General features: G+C 47.8%; 1 protein-coding gene across 1 annotated transcript in view; it reads right to left on the reverse strand.

Annotated features, from left to right (window-relative positions):
- Positions 1-17,735, reverse strand: part of NCS1 (neuronal calcium sensor 1) — a 408,070-nt gene that overhangs the window by 134,459 nt on the left and 255,876 nt on the right. The window contains exon 2 of the mRNA XM_086924819.1: positions 7,959-7,983. Within this exon, the coding sequence (XP_086780945.1) occupies positions 7,959-7,983 (25 nt within the window). The remainder of the gene's footprint in view (positions 1-7,958; positions 7,984-17,735) is intronic.

A 17,735-nucleotide genomic window follows, 5' to 3' on the forward strand; every position in this document is an offset into this window, starting at 1 on the left:
CTAAGTAAGTGAAACTACGGCCGCCGAATATTTTGAGCTTGACTAGGGCGGTAGCCAAGAGCTGATGATGAGAGGACCGTAGATTGCGTGCCGGACGGTAGGGGGTGACCAGGGATTTAAGAAAGGCGGGAGAGATCCCAGAGACAGCATTAAATGCCAGGCAGCCGATCTTAAATGCAGCCCTTTGTTCAACCGGCAGCCAATGGAGTTTGCGAAGCAATGGCTTCGCGGACTGCCACTTCGGGGTCTTGTAGGCCAGTCTGGCGGCCTGGTTCTGTACTAGTTGGAGCCTGTAAAGAAGGGATTTGGGTAGGCCATGGTACAGAGAGTTTGAAAAATCCAGGCGGGACAGTAATCCGGGCAATCAGGACTTGTATCAGAGCCTCAGATGTTAGGAGGTGGGAGACTTTCCTGATTTTTCTGAGCTGGAACATGCAAGATGACACGACAGCCCCTACCTGAGGCTTGAGGGAAAGCTCTGTGTCGATAATGAACCCAAGACTTTTTGCTGACTTGGCTGGAGCGGGCGGGGGGCCGAGTTCCGCCGGCCAGAACTGTGGACCCCAATAGGTGGGGCTGTTACTTGGGAGAATTAGTTCTGTTTTCCCCGGGTTCAGCTTGAGCTGGTTACGGTTCATCCATTGTTGGATGTGAAGCATCACCGCTTGACAGTCAGTGGCTGCATTTGGAGTATTGAGGGGGAACATGATTGGCAGATCGTCTGCATAATTGAAGACGGTGATGTCCCACCTCTTCAGGGAGTGGATGAGTGGTTGAAGGTAGAGATTAAAAAGCAGAGGGGACAGGGAAGATCCCTGAGGCACTCCACAAGTGGATGGTTCCTTGGCAGCCATGAAAGGGCCTATGCGGACCGCTTGGGTTCTGCCTGATAAGAAATATTTGAGCCAGGCAGAGGCCAGGCCCTGGATGCCGGCCTGCTAGACACGGTGGAGAACGATGTTATGGTCCATCGTGTCGAACGCCGCTGACAGATCTAATAGGACGAGCGCTTGAGGTGCCCCTTTGTCGGCATTGCCCCTCAAAGAATCCATGACTGCCAGGATCACAGCCTCGGTGGAGTGGGCTGGTCTGAAACCGGCTTGGTTGGGTTCGAGATAGTTGGAGCGCTCGATGAATTGAGAGAGGCAGCTGGTGACGTGTGCCTCCAGAAGTTTGGATAGGTAGGGCAGAAGAGAGATAGGCCGATAGTTGGCGAGGTCGGCGCCAGTTTTTTTTAGCAGGGGCACCAAGACTGCCTCCTTGAAAGAGTTGGGTACCGTGCCTGTCTCAAGGGAGGTGTTTAACAGGGGTAGGATGCAGTCCGGCAAAGCCAGGCAGATATCTTGAAACACAGAGGGGGGACAGCAGTCGTTGGGCGAGCCCGACTTGACTCGAGCAGCGAGTTTGGCTAGAGTGTTAGAGTCAAGGGTAGGAAAACTTAGAAATGAGAATGGGTTTCCAGAGGAGGAAGCTGATGTGGCAGCAGGAGGGACAGGGGAGGTAGTATTCTTAATCTTAATGACCTTATCGATGAAGAAACTATTTAGGGCATTGCAGGACTCCTGGGTGGGGGTTTGAGAAGGAAGGGTTCTAGCGTCGAACGTGAGCTCGCTCATAACTGTGAAGATCTCCTTGGATTTATTAGGGGCAGTGAGAATCCTTTCAGAGATATGTAGGGATTTTGCTGCCAGGATTGCACTTTTGTATTTTTTTCGTGCAGTAACGTATCTCTATCGGTGGGCGAATAGTTACGTCTCCACCTGCGTTCCATCTGGCGTAATTCAAGTTGCTGAGTTTTCAGAGTTGTGGTAAACCACCTGTGTGATTTACTGTGCCTGGAGCGAGGGTATCTGGAGAGGGGGGCAAATTGGTCACTGGCCTTGGTGATCCAACCGGAGAAGTCTTCCTCCAGTGTGTGGACAGTCGCGGCGCTGCTCGGGTTAAATGTGATCTACTGCTCAGTTAGGCTGGAAGATTACAGCTGACGGTGACAGGTGTTCAATCAAGATGAAGAGAACAGGGTAAACTCACGGTGCTGCCTGTATAACAGCAGGGCTTACTGTGCCTCTGGTGCGGAAGGCCGGTAGTAAACGAGGTCCCATTATCGCCGCGTTTTGGTGCAAAACCGGAGAAGGAGTTGTCAATTTAGTGCATGTTGGCGCAGCTCCATGTTTCCAGTCCTCGCCTTTCAGAAATCATTTTATCAACTGACTGACAGCCCCATGTACTAAGCCTGTGTCTCAAATACAGGAGGGCGTGGAGGCAGATTAATAGGGCGTGCTGAGCCAGAGCCGAGCCACGGATGTGGCTCGGCTCTTAGATTCTATGCACCAGCCATGAAAAACATCTGGCATGTAATTTATTGTGCAATAAACATAACATAAAAAATATAATACAATCTCTTCAAAATTCACAAATGTCTATCTCTTTAACATGCGCAGTGTTTCACCTTCCTACATCAGATGATATCACAGCACAGGCAGATGTTCATTAAAAGTGATCGTTTTTAGAAACATTTATTACTCACCCCCCAAAGACAATGCCATTATTGAACACACGGGCAGGTCAGTGGTCATGTGAACCCTAAACGTGGCCTAGATTCTTCAGACAGATGGAGCAGCATGATTGTCTATTAAATAAAAGATATGAGATGCTCGTGCAGATGGGGATAGCGTGCCATATCAGAAAGCATGCACTGCCCTTGGGGCAGCCGCAAACTCGCACTGCCCTCAGGGCAGCGCATTCAAGTGAAATATGGAGCCGCGGTTTGAAAGCTGCTCCGTGTTTCACGGTGCAGGCGGCAGCCCGCCGGCAGTTTTATGAGGGGAGAGAGATCCCTCAGCAGGCGGGTGGAGTAAGGAACTGCACCGGCCTGAAATGGGGTGTTTGGGGAGTCCAAGGGACTCCCTTCATCCCCTTCAAAGGGCACCTCTTGGAGACGCACTGAAAGGTGCACCTCTTTTTTGTGACGCTCTTTCAGTGCGCGCCCTAAGGACATCCCTGCCTCTGCACCGATGACCATAATACGACGCGGGTCCAGAATCTCATGGTGCTGGGCTAACCTGCTGCCGGCGCCGGGGATCGAACCGTGAACCCCGTGGTCTGGAGTCAGGCACCCTGGCCGCTGCGCCACACCTCTTCCTCTGCAGCCTATGAGAGGGTCGAGGTTATACTCTATCATGTGCTCCGGACCCCTGTTGACTTAGAGACGAAGGTATTTTAGGTGGGCAGCCTTCCAGTGAAACGGGAATCAGGCTGTGGTAGCACAAGTGGCAACTCTCACGAGCAGGAGGGCCTCTCTCTTACCCAGTTGACTTTGTAACTAGCACTGGCAGCCAACTCTTCACTGGCCTCCAGAACCACGGGGACAGAAGCAGGCAGGACCGAAAGAATAAGCAGAGTATCCTCTGCGTCCAAGGATAGTGTCGAGAGTCCACCGGGGTAGGGGTGGCCACAATCCGATCTGACTGGCATAAGGCCTCCGCCACAGGCCTCATGGTAAGAAGGAAGAGCAGAGAGGGCACACCTGCTGCGTTCCCTTGGAGAGCTGAGAAGCGGTCAGAGAGACTGCCACCACAAATTACCTGCGTCCTGGGGGGTGGTCATAGCGCCAACGCACTTTGGAGATGAAGTCCGCATCGAGGCCGAATTTCTGGAGTGCTGTGAACATGTCGCCCCAATCTATCCTGTCGAAGGCCTTCTCGGCATCCAAAGACACAGCCAAGGCCTCCTCCGGCAAGTCCACCGCTGACCAAACAGCAAGGGCAAGGGCCCACAAGTGGTTATGAGATTGTTGGCCGGGAACGAACTCCACTTGAGCGTGGTGGACGAGGGAGGGGAGGACCTTCTAGAGGTGTATAGACAAGATGTTTTTTATTCTTGGCTCACCATGAGAAAAATCGACACAGAGATAAGAGACCAGACTCAGAGCCCCCAAAGCAAACTCCCAAACCAAGAATGCCTTTATTTGGGGATGCCACTCCCCAAACACTCCACCTGAAGCTACCCCCCTGGCAGTACCTGTGTCCTTGCTGCACGCCTGATGCTTCCGAGCCTGATATTACCTCATAACATAACATAACATGTGTATTTGCAAAGCGCACCTTCACGAGAGGTCTCTTGGCGCTGAATAACAGATGTTCATTGTTACCCAACTGAATGGTACTCATTTTATCCACCTCAGATGGACGAAAGGCTGAGTGGCCCTGCCAGGATTTGAATCTGTGACCATGAGGTCGAACACAGGCCCCTGCAATGGACGCATAAGTCCACTGAGCCACCAGACCCGGTCAGACAGGTGGAGAGAAGCGCAAGCCTCAGTTACCAAGGAGCTGTAATGAGGCCTCGCCATTCTGGCCTCATACCTCAGGCCATGCGTCTCTTCAGTAAGAGGTCTTTACCGTTGTCAAGAGGTGGGCTGAGCCCGTCATCCGGCGGGTGCCGAGTCCATGGCGGTGGTATGAGGCAGTGCCTCGAAATGAACACAAACGCTGCGATCCCTCATCTCTGGGCCCCTACGTTAGTCTGCGGTAAACTCTGCTCTTGCAGTAGTGTCCAGTAACCCGGGAGCAGCGGCGTAGCAGGGTCAGGTGGTACCCGGTGCGGAACATTTCTTGTCACCCGACTTGACAAAATGGCAAAAATATGTGTTTAAAAACATGTGTTTGCCATTTGCCAAGCCGGGGGTGACAAGGGTCATCACTGAGGGGGGTGGCAAAATGGCAGCTCACTCCGGGGAGCAGGGCTCACGGTTCGATCCTGGGCGCCGGCGGCAGCTCAGCTCAGCACCATGTGACTCTAGGCAATAGCTCACTTAATCTCCCCGACGGCCCCCAAGGCCTTGAGACCCTTAGGGGTGATTAGTTCGCGCTTTACAAAATACCGGATTTACGGTTTTACCCTGGGTGCAGATTTTGTGCTCTGCACACCATGACGTGGTGTGTTAGGTGTGAAGTCAGATGTCATTCGTGCCTTTTGTAAACTCCAGATACAAAAATAGGAAATACAGTGAAGTTAAAGACAGACCTATGTCAGGGACCGCAGCGAAAAATAAATTGCTACGTGGTATTGGCTGATGATTGAGATGGAAGATGGGGATTTTACTTTGCCGGTGGATTTATGGGGAGGATGCTGGAACACCATTGGCAAGTATCTATGTCTATGATGTACAAATTAGTAAACCTGCATATCCGAGGAGAAATCATCTTTCACCATCCACAGGATTTATTGTACCCCTAAAAAACATTCTAAATTTGGGAAAGGAGGTGATGTGGCGTCTCCGAAAGTGGCAGCGTGAAGGAGGATGATCTGCATATGATTGTGCATTGCCCAAAGATCCAGGCATTCTGGGAGGCTGTGAGTAGAGTCTTGTCTAATTATTTGAAGGTACAAATAAAAGTAAGCATTTTACTGATTATCTTTGGATGTTTGGACCCCAAACTTATAATCAGTAAAAGCCACGCGAAGCTGGTATTTTATGCTATACTATTGGCATGGACCCGGGTGGTGCGTGAGTGACCTGAGTGTCCTGGTGGTGCATGAGTGACCCAGTGGTGTGTGAGAGACCCGGTGGTGTGTGAGTAACCCGGGTGGTGCAAGAGATTTGCAAACAATGGGTGGCCCACGCTCCTCCTCGATACGAGGATTGTTTTTCGTCTGTATGGCTAGTTTGGACATTTCAGATAAGGGAAAAAGAAGGTATGAGTTTTGGTTACCCCTGTTACATTGGTTTGAGCAAAACGAGAGTAATTTGGATCAGGGGTCCAATGATTAGGCCTTCTTCGCCTCGGCTGGCACTTTTCTAAGAAGCAGGGCTGCTTGCAGAAAATGTGCGAATATGGGGGGGCCGCACAATCCAAGGGTGGTACAGTGTGAACCCTCCTTTCTCTCCTTTTCCAGCAAAGAGGTTTTGACACTCCAGTTAAGCTGCAAGTGGAATGGTGTGAACGAGGCAAATGAGGAAAAAAAAAAACTACTGAGTGGTGTTGTCACCAAGTAATGTAAGCAGCATAGCACGCAGGTATTTAGATGAAAAGTACAGAGCTTTCGTTAACGGCTGCCATTTTGTCCCAAAACATGATGCCTGATCTCCACTTCAAAAGACATACATAACAGTGCACCAAAGGTAAAATCGTTCCAGGCACAGTTAGCTGAGAGGTATTAGAGAAAGCGGGTATGACCGCTTTCCCACAATTCTGGCAATTACTCCGTAAGTTCCACTAAAAGCAAAACATTATAGCGCAGGCCATGTTTGGTGCCTGACCTTCCCATCGTCACTGTAGTGATTTAGAATGGAGGAAACGGTCTCTTCCCCCGCTGTTGAGATCAACCCAAATGGACCACATTGAAATTTGGCTCTTTTGCTGCCATCTGATCCCATAAAAATGCAAAGGGACACTCGATCTGATGGAGAGAGCGCCTAGACGCCCATCGTAGCGAGCACTGGATACACCCCTCCCCCACCCGGCACTACGACACCTGAAGTCATTCTTGACATGTGGGGCAAGCCCTTGGCAAAGGCCTGTCAATGGCATATTTGAGGTAATTTCAGAGATATTAGGTGCACCTATGACAAACGTTGATAAAATGGGGTCCACTCCTGAGTAGGGTCAGAATTCATTGACATGCCATTAAAGTGCTGAATTGTCCATGGGGGTCCTTCAGGATATATTACTGTTTAGTACATTTTGTTGAAGATTGTTGTTTAAAATGGACTATTGGACCCAATATATTTTTTAAAATCCCGGCCCACAAAACTTTCTTAGAAGAAATCTGGTGCACTGACTGTTTACTGGGACATGGGTGGATATTACTCTTAACCACTTACAAAGATCACCCCCACCACTGATGGTCAGAAGAAGCAGGGAGCTGAGAGGGTGTGTGTGGACAGAAGGGGCAGACATGGGGTAGGTATTACTCTTAACCACTTTCAAAGATCACCCCCACCACTGGTGATCAAAAAAAGCAGGGAGATGAAAGGGTGTGTGGGGACAGAGGGGGCAGGAGAAGAGATTTGGCAATGACAAAAACAGCACTGTTCGCTTTTAAATGTAATAACATTGCTTACATTTCACAAGTGGATAAACCTACCGCACACACATCCCACCCGCAACTTTTGCTAACTTGTTTTCAAAACGGTGTCATGTGACCCAGGTACCACCAATAATTCTGTGAGCCTGGCTCCCACAAGACTGGGGCCCTCAGAGCTCAAGATATCCAACCTTTGGAACAGTGGCATCTCTAGAAGGGACATTTAAGGTGACGCACATTGAGCCACAGATAAAACTGCTGGGGGCATTTAAAGGGGTCACAAATCCCTCCATTATCCTATTCAACACAACTAACAGATTCACATGTCCATCGCTCAAATTAACACCCATTCCCCTACATTAACCCACCAGTAATCCTTTTTGTGTTCCAGAGTAGCGTGCTACTTGTAGAAAACTACTTCGATGCCTCATCAAGGTAGTAAGCGCTACTTAAAAACAATTGCAATATATATGTGTTTGTTTAGAATGTTAACATTTGACTTGAGTCTGTATATCTTTATATATAGATATTTACATACATACAAGGCCAGATTTAAACATTTTAAGCAGGAGCACAGCTCTGCAGTGCACGGTATTTTAACAAATGAATGTGTGGGAAAGGTGCAGTTTATATTTTTCTGTGCCCCCCCCCCCACCCCCCATCCTAGCAAATTAAACAGCTGTGGTGGTGCCAAAGCCTAACACTTGCAAGGAGTGTTTTCGTCTGTGCTAAGCTTGCATGGAGGAGGCACATTCTGCTGCGACGAGTGTGCGGGAAGGGATGCTGTCTGCAGTGACAAGCATACACTAACAACCACACTGGAGGGGGGATCTCTAGAGAGATGACAGCTGAGGCGGACCCTGGGGGGCACACCTCATGCAAATAGGCAGAGCATATACACAAAGCACAGAACAAAAAAACAGACTCACCACTGCTGCACCTCCTTTTCCGTGACTGCAAGAAAGAAAGAAAAACACTGTTAGCAACATAGCTGCACACTGCAAGGTGAGTAAACAATGCATCTGCACATTCAATTGCGAATATAATCACCAGATATCCAGTAGCAGCACACTGCAAGGTGAGTACATGCACACATGACAGCTTCACACTGCAAGTACATAATCAGATGATATTTGCATCTGCGCACTGCAAGGTGAGTACATAACCTCATGATATCTGCTCACTGCAAGGTGAGTACATGACCTCATGATATCTGCATCTGCACACTGCAAGGTGAGTACATGACCTCATGATTTCTGCACACTGCAAGGTGAGTACATGACCACATGATATCTGCACACTGCAAGGTGAGGACATGCACACATGACTGCTTCACACTGCAAGTACATAATCAGATGATATATGCTTCTGTAGACAGCAAGGTGAGTACCTGACCACAGGATATCTGCATCTGCGCACTGCAAGGCGAGTACATGACCTCATGATATCTAAATCTCCGCATTGCAAGGCAAGTACATCACCTCATGATATCTGCATCTAAGCACTGCAAGGTGAGTACATGACCTCATGATATCTGCATCTGCGCACTGCAAGGCGAGTACATGACCTCATGATATCTGCATCTGCGCACTGCAAGGTGAGTACATGACCTCATGATATCGGCATCTAAGCACTGCAAGGTGAGTACATGACCTCATGATATCTGCATCTGCGCACTGCAAGGCGAGTACATGACCTCATGATATCTGCATCTAAGCACTGCAAGGTGAGTACATGACGTCATGATATCTGCATCTGCACACTGCAAGGTAAGTACATGACCTCATGATATCTGCATCTGCACAGTGCAAGGTAAGTACATGATGTCATGATATCTGCATATGCACACTGCAAGGCGAGTACATGACCTCATGATATCTGCATCTAAGCACTGCAAGGCGAGTACATGACCTCATGATATCTGCATCTGCACACTGCAAGGCGAGAACATGACCTCATGATATCTGCATCTGCACACTGCAAGGCAAGTACATGATGTCATGATATCTGCATATGCACACTGCAAGGCGAGTACATGACCTCATGATATCTGCATCTAAGCACTGCAAGGCGAGTACATGACCTCATGATATCTGCATCTGCACACTGCAAGGCGAGAACATGACCTCATGATATCTGCATCTGCACACTGCAAGGCAAGTACATGATGTCATGATATCTGCATATGCACACTGCAAGGCGAGTACATGACCTCATGATATCTGCATCTAAGCACTGCAAGGCGAGTACATGACCTCATGATATCTGCATCTGCACACTGCAAGGCGAGAACATGACCTCATGATATCTGCATCTGCACACTGCAAGGTAAGTACATGACCTCATGATATCTGCATCTGCACACTGCAAGGCAAGTACATGATGTCATGATATCTGCATATGCACACTGCAAGGCGAGTACATGACCTCATGATAACTGCATCTAAGCACTGCAAGGCGAGTACATGACCTCATGATATCTGCATCTGCACACTGCAGGGCGAGAACATGACCTCATGATATCTGCATCTGCACACTGCAAGGTAAGTACATGACCTCATGATATCTGCATCTGCACACTGCAAGGCAAGTACATGATGTCATGATATCTGCATATGCACCCGGCAAGGCGAGTACATGACCTCATGATATCTGTATCTAAGCACTGCAAGGCGAGTACATGACCTCATGATATCTGCATCTGCACACTGAAAGGCGAGTACATGACCTCATGATATCTGCATCTGCACACTGAAAGGCGAGTACATGACCTCATGATATCTGCATCTGCAAGGCGAATACATGACCTCATGATATCTGCACACTGCAAGGCGAGTATATGATCTCATGATATCTGCACACTGCAAGGCGAGTACATGACCTCATGATATCTGCATCTGCACACTGCAAGGCGAGAACATGACCTCATGATATCTGCATCTGCACACTGCAAGGTGAGTACATGACCTCATGATATCTGCATCTGCACACTGCAAGGCAAGTACATGATGTCATGATATCTGCATATGTACACTGCAAGGCGAGTACATGACCTCATGATATCTGCATCTAAGCACTGCAAGGCGAGTACATGACCTCATGATATCTGCATCTAAGCACTGCAAGGCGAGTACATGACCTCATGATATCTGCATTTAAGCAATGCAAGGCGAGTACATGACCTCATGATATCTGCATCTGCACACTGCAAGGCGAGTACAGGACTTCATGATATCTGCATCTGCACACTGCAAGGCAAGTACATGATGTCATGATATCTGCATATGCACACTGCAAGGCGAGTACATGACCTCATGATAACTGCATCTAAGCACTGCAAGGCGAGTACATGACCTCATGATATCTGCATATGCACACTGCAAGGCGAGTACATGACCTCATGATATCTGCATCTAAGCACTGCAAGGCGAGTACATGACCTCATGATATCTGCATCTGCACACTGCAAGGCGAGAACATGACCTCATGATATCTGCATCTGCACACTGCAAGGCAAGTACATGATGTCATGATATCTGCATATGCACACTGCAAGGCGAGTACATGACCTCATGATATCTGCATCTAAGCACTGCAAGGCGAGTACATGACCTCATGATATCTGCATCTGCACACTGCAAGGCGAGAACATGACCTCATGATATCTGCATCTGCACACTGCAAGGTAAGTACATGACCTCATGATATCTGCATCTGCACACTGCAAGGCAAGTACATGATGTCATGATATCTGCATATGCACACTGCAAGGCGAGTACATGACCTCATGATAACTGCATCTAAGCACTGCAAGGCGAGTACATGACCTCATGATATCTGCATCTGCACACTGCAGGGCGAGAACATGACCTCATGATATCTGCATCTGCACACTGCAAGGTAAGTACATGACCTCATGATATCTGCATCTGCACACTGCAAGGCAAGTACATGATGTCATGATATCTGCATATGCACCCGGCAAGGCGAGTACATGACCTCATGATATCTGTATCTAAGCACTGCAAGGCGAGTACATGACCTCATGATATCTGCATCTGCACACTGAAAGGCGAGTACATGACTTCATGATATCTGCATCTAAGCACTGCAAGGCGAGTACACGACCTCATGATATCTGCATCTGCACACTGCAAGGCAAGTACATGACCTCATGATATCTGCATCTGCACACTGAAAGGCGAGTACATGACCTCATGATATCTGCATCTGCAAGGCGAATACATGACCTCATGATATCTGCACACTGCAAGGCGAGTATATGATCTCATGATATCTGCACACTGCAAGGCGAGTACATGACCTCATGATATCTGCATCTGCACACTGCAAGGCGAGAACATGACCTCATGATATCTGCATCTGCACACTGCAAGGTGAGTACATGACCTCATGATATCTGCATCTGCACACTGCAAGGCAAGTACATGATGTCATGATATCTGCATATGTACACTGCAAGGCGAGTACATGACCTCATGATATCTGCATCTAAGCACTGCAAGGCGAGTACATGACCTCATGATATCTGCATCTAAGCACTGCAAGGCGAGTACATGACCTCATGATATCTGCATTTAAGCAATGCAAGGCGAGTACATGACCTCATGATATCTGCATCTGCACACTGCAAGGCGAGTACATGACCTCATGATATCTGCATCTGCATACTGCAAGGTAAGTACATGACCTCATGATATCTGCATCTGCGCAAGGCAAGTACATGATGTCATGATATCTGCATATGCACACGGCAAGGCGAGTACATGACCTCATGATATCTGTATCTAAGCACTGCAAGGCGAGTACATGAACTCATGATATCTGCATCTGCACACTGAAAGGCGAGTACATGACTTCATGATATCTGCATCTGCACACTGCAAGGCGAGTATACAACCTCATGATATCTGCATCTGCACACTGAAAGGCGAGTACATGACCTCATGATATCTGCATCTGCGCACTGCAAGGCGAATACATGACCTCATGATATCTGCACACTGCAAGGCGAGTATATGATCGCATGATATCTGCACACTGCAAGGCGAGTATATGACCTCATGATATCTGCATCTGCACACTGCAAGGCGAGAACATGACCTCATGATATCTGCATCTGCACACTGCAAGGTGAGTACATGACCTCATGATATCTGCATCTGCACACTGCAAGGCAAGTACATGATGTCATGATATCTGCATATGCACACTGCAAGGCGAGTACATGACCTCATGATATCTGCATCTAAGCACTGCAAGGCGAGTACATGACCTCATGATATCTGCATCTAAGCACTGCAAGGCGAGTACATGACCTCATGATATCTGCATTTAAGCAATGCAAGGCGAGTACATGACCTCATGATATCTGCATCTGCACACTGCAAGGCGAGTACAGGACCTCATGATATCTGCATCTGCACACTGCAAGGCAAGTACATGACCTCATGATATCTGCATCTGCACACTGCAAGGCAAGTACATGATGTCATGATATCTACATATGCACACGGCAAGGCGAGTACATGACCTCATGATATCTGTATCTAAGCACTGCAAGGCGAGTACATGAACTCATGATATCTGCATCTGCACACTGAAAGGCGAGTACATGACTTCATGATATCTGCATCTGCACACTGCAAGGCGAGTATACAACCTCATGATATCTGCATCTGCACACTGAAAGGCGAGTACATGACCTCATGATATCTGCATCTGCGCACTGCAAGGCGAATACATGACCTCATGATATCTGCACACTGCAAGGCGAGTATATGATCGCATGATATCTGCACACTGCAAGGCGAGTACATGACCTCATGATATCTGCATCTGCACACTGCAAGGCGAGAACATGACCTCATGATATCTGCATCTGCACACTGCAAGGTGAGTACATGACCTCATGATATCTGCATCTTTACACTGCAAGGCAAGTACATGATGTCATGATATCTGCATATGCACACTGCAAGGCGAGTACATGACCTCATGATATCTGCATCTAAGCACTGCAAGGCGAGTACATGACCTCATGATATCTGCATCTAAGCACTGCAAGGCGAGTACATGACCTCATGATATCTGCATTTAAGCAATGCAAGGCGAGTACATGACCTCATGATATCTGCATCTGCACACTGCAAGGCGAGTACAGGACCTCATGATATCTGCATCTGCACACTGCAAGGCAAGTACATGACCTCATGATATCTGCATCTGCACACTGCAAGGCGAGTACATGACCTCATGATATCTGCATCTGCGCACTGCGAGGTGAGTACATGACCTCATGATAACTGCATCTGCACACTGCAAGGCGAGTACATCACCTCATAATATCTGCATTTGCACACTGCAAGGTGACCTCATGATATCTGCATCTAAGCACTGCAAGGCGAGTACATGACCTCATGATATCTGAATCTAAGCACTGCAAGGCGAGTACATGACCTCATGATATCTGCATCTAAGCACTGCAAGGCGAGTACATGCCCTCATGATATCTGAATCTAAGCACTGCAAGGCGAGTACATGACCTCATGATATCTGCATCTAAACACTGCAAGGCGAGTACATGACCTCATGATATCTGCATCTAAGCACTGCAAGGCGAGTACATGACCTCATGATATCTGCATTGGCGCACTGCAAGGTGAGTACATGACCTCATGATATCTGCATCTGCGCACTGCAAGGTGAGTACATGACCTCATGATATGTGCATCTGCACACTGCAAGGTGAGTACATGCACACATGACTGCTTCACACCGCAAGTACATAATCAGATGATATATGCTTCTGTAGACTGCAAGGCGAGTACATGACCTCATGAGATCTGCATCTGCACACTGCAAGGCAAGTACATGACCTCATGGTATCTGCATCTAAGCACTGCAAGGCGAGCACATGACTCATGATATCTGCATCTAAGCACTGCAAAGAGAGAACATGACCTCATGATATCTGCATCTAAGCACTGCAAAGCGAGTATATGACCTCATGATATCTGCATCTGCACACTGCAAGGCCAGTACATGACCTCATGATATCTGCATCTGCGCACTGCAAGGTGAGTACATTATCACTTCATATCTGCATCTGCACACTGTAAGGCGAGTACATGACCTCATGATATCTGCATCAGCACACTGCAAGGCGAGTACATGACCTCATGATATCTGCACACTGCAAGGTGAGTACATGACCTCATGATATCTGCACACTGCAAGGCGAGTACATGACCTCATGATATCTGCATCTGCACACTGCAAGGCGAGTACATGACCTCATGATATCTGCATCTGCACACTGCAAGGCCAGTACATGACCTCATGATATCTTCATCTGCACACTGCAAGGTGAGGATATGACTACTTCATATCTGCACAATGCAAGGCGAGTACATGACAACACGATATCTACACACTGCAAGGTGAGTACAAGATCACTTCATATCTGCATCTGCACACTGCAAGGCGAGTACATGACCTAATGATATCTGCATCTGCACACAGCAAGGTGAGTACATGACCTCATGATATCTGCATCTCCGCACTGCAAGGTGAGTATATGACCTTGGGATGTCTGCATCTGCTCCCTGCAAGGTGAGGATATGACTACTTCATATCTGCATCTAAGCACTGCAAGGCGAGTACATGACCTCATGATATCCTGATCTGCACACTAGAAGGCGAGTACATGACAACAAGATATCTACAAACTGCAAGGTGAGTACATGACCTCATGATATCTGCATCTGCGCACTGCAAGTTGAGTATATGACCTCATGATATCTGCATCTGCACACAGCAAGGTGAGTACATGACCTCATGATAGCTGCATCTGCGCACTGCAAGGCGAGTATATGACCTCATGATATCTGCATCTGCACACTGCAAGGTGAGGATATGACCTCATGATATCTAAATCTCCGCATTGCAAGGCGAGTACATGACCTCATGATATCTAAATCTCTGCATTGCGAGGCGAGTACATGACCTCATGATATCTAAATCTCTGCATTGCAAGGCGAGTACATGATCTCATGATTTCTGCATCTGCGCACTGTAAGGTGAGTACATGACCTCATGATATCTGCATCTGCGCACTGCAAGGCGAGTATATGACCTCATGACATCTAAATCTCCGCATTACAAGGCGAGTTCATGACCTCATGATATCTGCATCTGCACACTGCAAGGTGAGTACATGACCTCATGAGATCTGCATCTGCACACTGCAAGGCGAGCACATGACCTCATGATATCTGCATCTCCACACAGCAAGCCGAGCATATGACCTCGTGATGTCTGCATCTGCACACTGCAAGGCGAGTACATGACCTCATGATATCTGCACCTAAGCACTTTAAGGCCAGTACATGACCTCATGATATCTGCATCTGTACACTGCAAGGTGAATATATGACCACAGGATATCTGCATCTGCACACTGCAAGCTGGGTATATGACCTCATGATATGTGCATCTGCGCACTGCAATGCGAGTACATCACCTCATGAAATCTTCATCTGCACACAGCAAGGCGAGTACATGACCTCATGATATCTGCATCTGCACACTGCAAGGCGAGTACATGACAACACGATATCTACACATTGCAAGGTGAATACATGATAACATCATATCTGCATCTGCACACTGCAAGGCGAGTACATATCCTCATGATATCTGCATCTGCGCACTGCAAGGCGAGTACATGACCTCATGGTATCTGCACACTGCAAGGCAAGTACATGACCTAATGATATTTGCATCTGCGCACTGCAAGGCTAGTACATGACCTCATGATATCTGCATCTGCACACTGCAAGGCGAGTACATGACCTCATGATATCTGCATCTGCGCACTGCAAGGGGAGTACATGACCTCATGATATCTGCATCTGTGCACAGCAAGGCAAATACATGACCTCATGATATCTGCACACTGCAAGGCGAGTACATGACCTCATGATATCTGCACACTGCAAGGTGAGTACATGACCTCATGATATCTGCATCTAAGCACTGCAAGGTGAGTACATAACCTCATTATATCTGCATCTTCACACTGCAAGGTGAGGATATGACTACTTCATATCTTCACACTGCAAGGCGAGTACATGATCACTTCATATCTGCATCTGCACACTGCAAGGTGAGTACATCACCTCATGATATCTGCATCTCCACACTTCAAGGCGATTATATGACCTCGTGATGTCTGCATCTGCTCACTGCAAGGTGAGGATATGACTACTTCATATCTGCATCTAAGCACTGCAAGGCGAGTACATGACCTCATGATATCCTGGTCTGCACACTGCAAGGCGAGTACATGACCTCATGATATCTGCATCTCCACACTGCAAGGTGAGTACATGTCCTCATGATATCTGCATCTCCACACTGCAAGGTGAGTACATGTCCTCATGATATCTGCATCTCCACACTGCAAGGTGAGTACATGACCTCATGATATCTGCATCTCCACACTGCAAGGTGAGTACATGACCTCATGATATCTGCATCTAAGCACTGCAAGGTGAATATATGACCACAGGATATCTGCATCTGCACACTGCAAGCTGAGTACATGACCTCATGATATGTGCATCTGCAGACTGCAAGGTGAGTACATGATCATTTCATATCTGCATCTGCATGCTGTAAGGCGAGTACATGACCTCATCATATCTGCATCTGCACACTGCAAGGTGAGGATATGACTACTTCCTATCTGCACACTGCAAGGCGAGTACATGACAACACGATATCTACACACTGCAAGGTGAGTACATGATCACTTCATATCTGCATCTCCACACTTCAAGGCGAGTATAGGACCTTGTGATGTCTGCATCAGCTCACTGCAAGGCGAGTACATGACCTCATGATATCCTGGTCTGCACACTGCAAGGCGAGTACATGACCTCATGATATCTGCATCTGCACACTGCAAGGTGAGTACATGACCTCATGATATCTGCATCTGCACACTGCAAGGTGAGTACACGACCTCATGATATCTGCATCTGCACACTGCAAGGTGAGTACATGACCTTATGATATCTGCATCTGCATTCTGAAAGGTGAGTACATGACCTCATGATATCTGCATCTGCGCACTGCAAGGCGAATACATGACCTCATGATATCTGCACACTGCAAGGCGAATACATGACCTCATGATATCTGCATCTAAGCACTGCAAGGCGAGTACATGACCTCATGATATCTGCATCTAAGCACTGCAAAGTGAGGATAGGACTACTTCATATCTGCACACTGCAAGGCGAGTACATGACAACACAATATCTACACACTGCAAGGTGAGTACATGATCACTTCATATCTGCATCTGCACACTGCAAGGCGAGTACATCACCTCATGATATCTGCATCTCCACACTTCAAGGCGAGTATATGACCTCGTGATGTCTGCATCTGCTCACTGCAAGGTGAGGATATGACTACTTCATATCTGCATCTAAGCACTGCAAGGTGAGTACATGACCTCATGATATCCTGGTCTGCACACTGCAAGGCGAGTACATGACCTCATGATATCTGCATCTCCACACTACAAGGTGAGTGCATGACCTCATGATATCTGCATCTAAGCACTGCAAGATGAATATATGACCACAGGATATCTGCATCTGCACACTGCA

Source organism: Lissotriton vulgaris, chromosome 5, assembly GCF_964263255.1.
Source record: "Lissotriton vulgaris chromosome 5, aLisVul1.2, whole genome shotgun sequence".
Lineage (NCBI taxonomy): Eukaryota > Metazoa > Chordata > Amphibia > Caudata > Salamandridae > Lissotriton > Lissotriton vulgaris.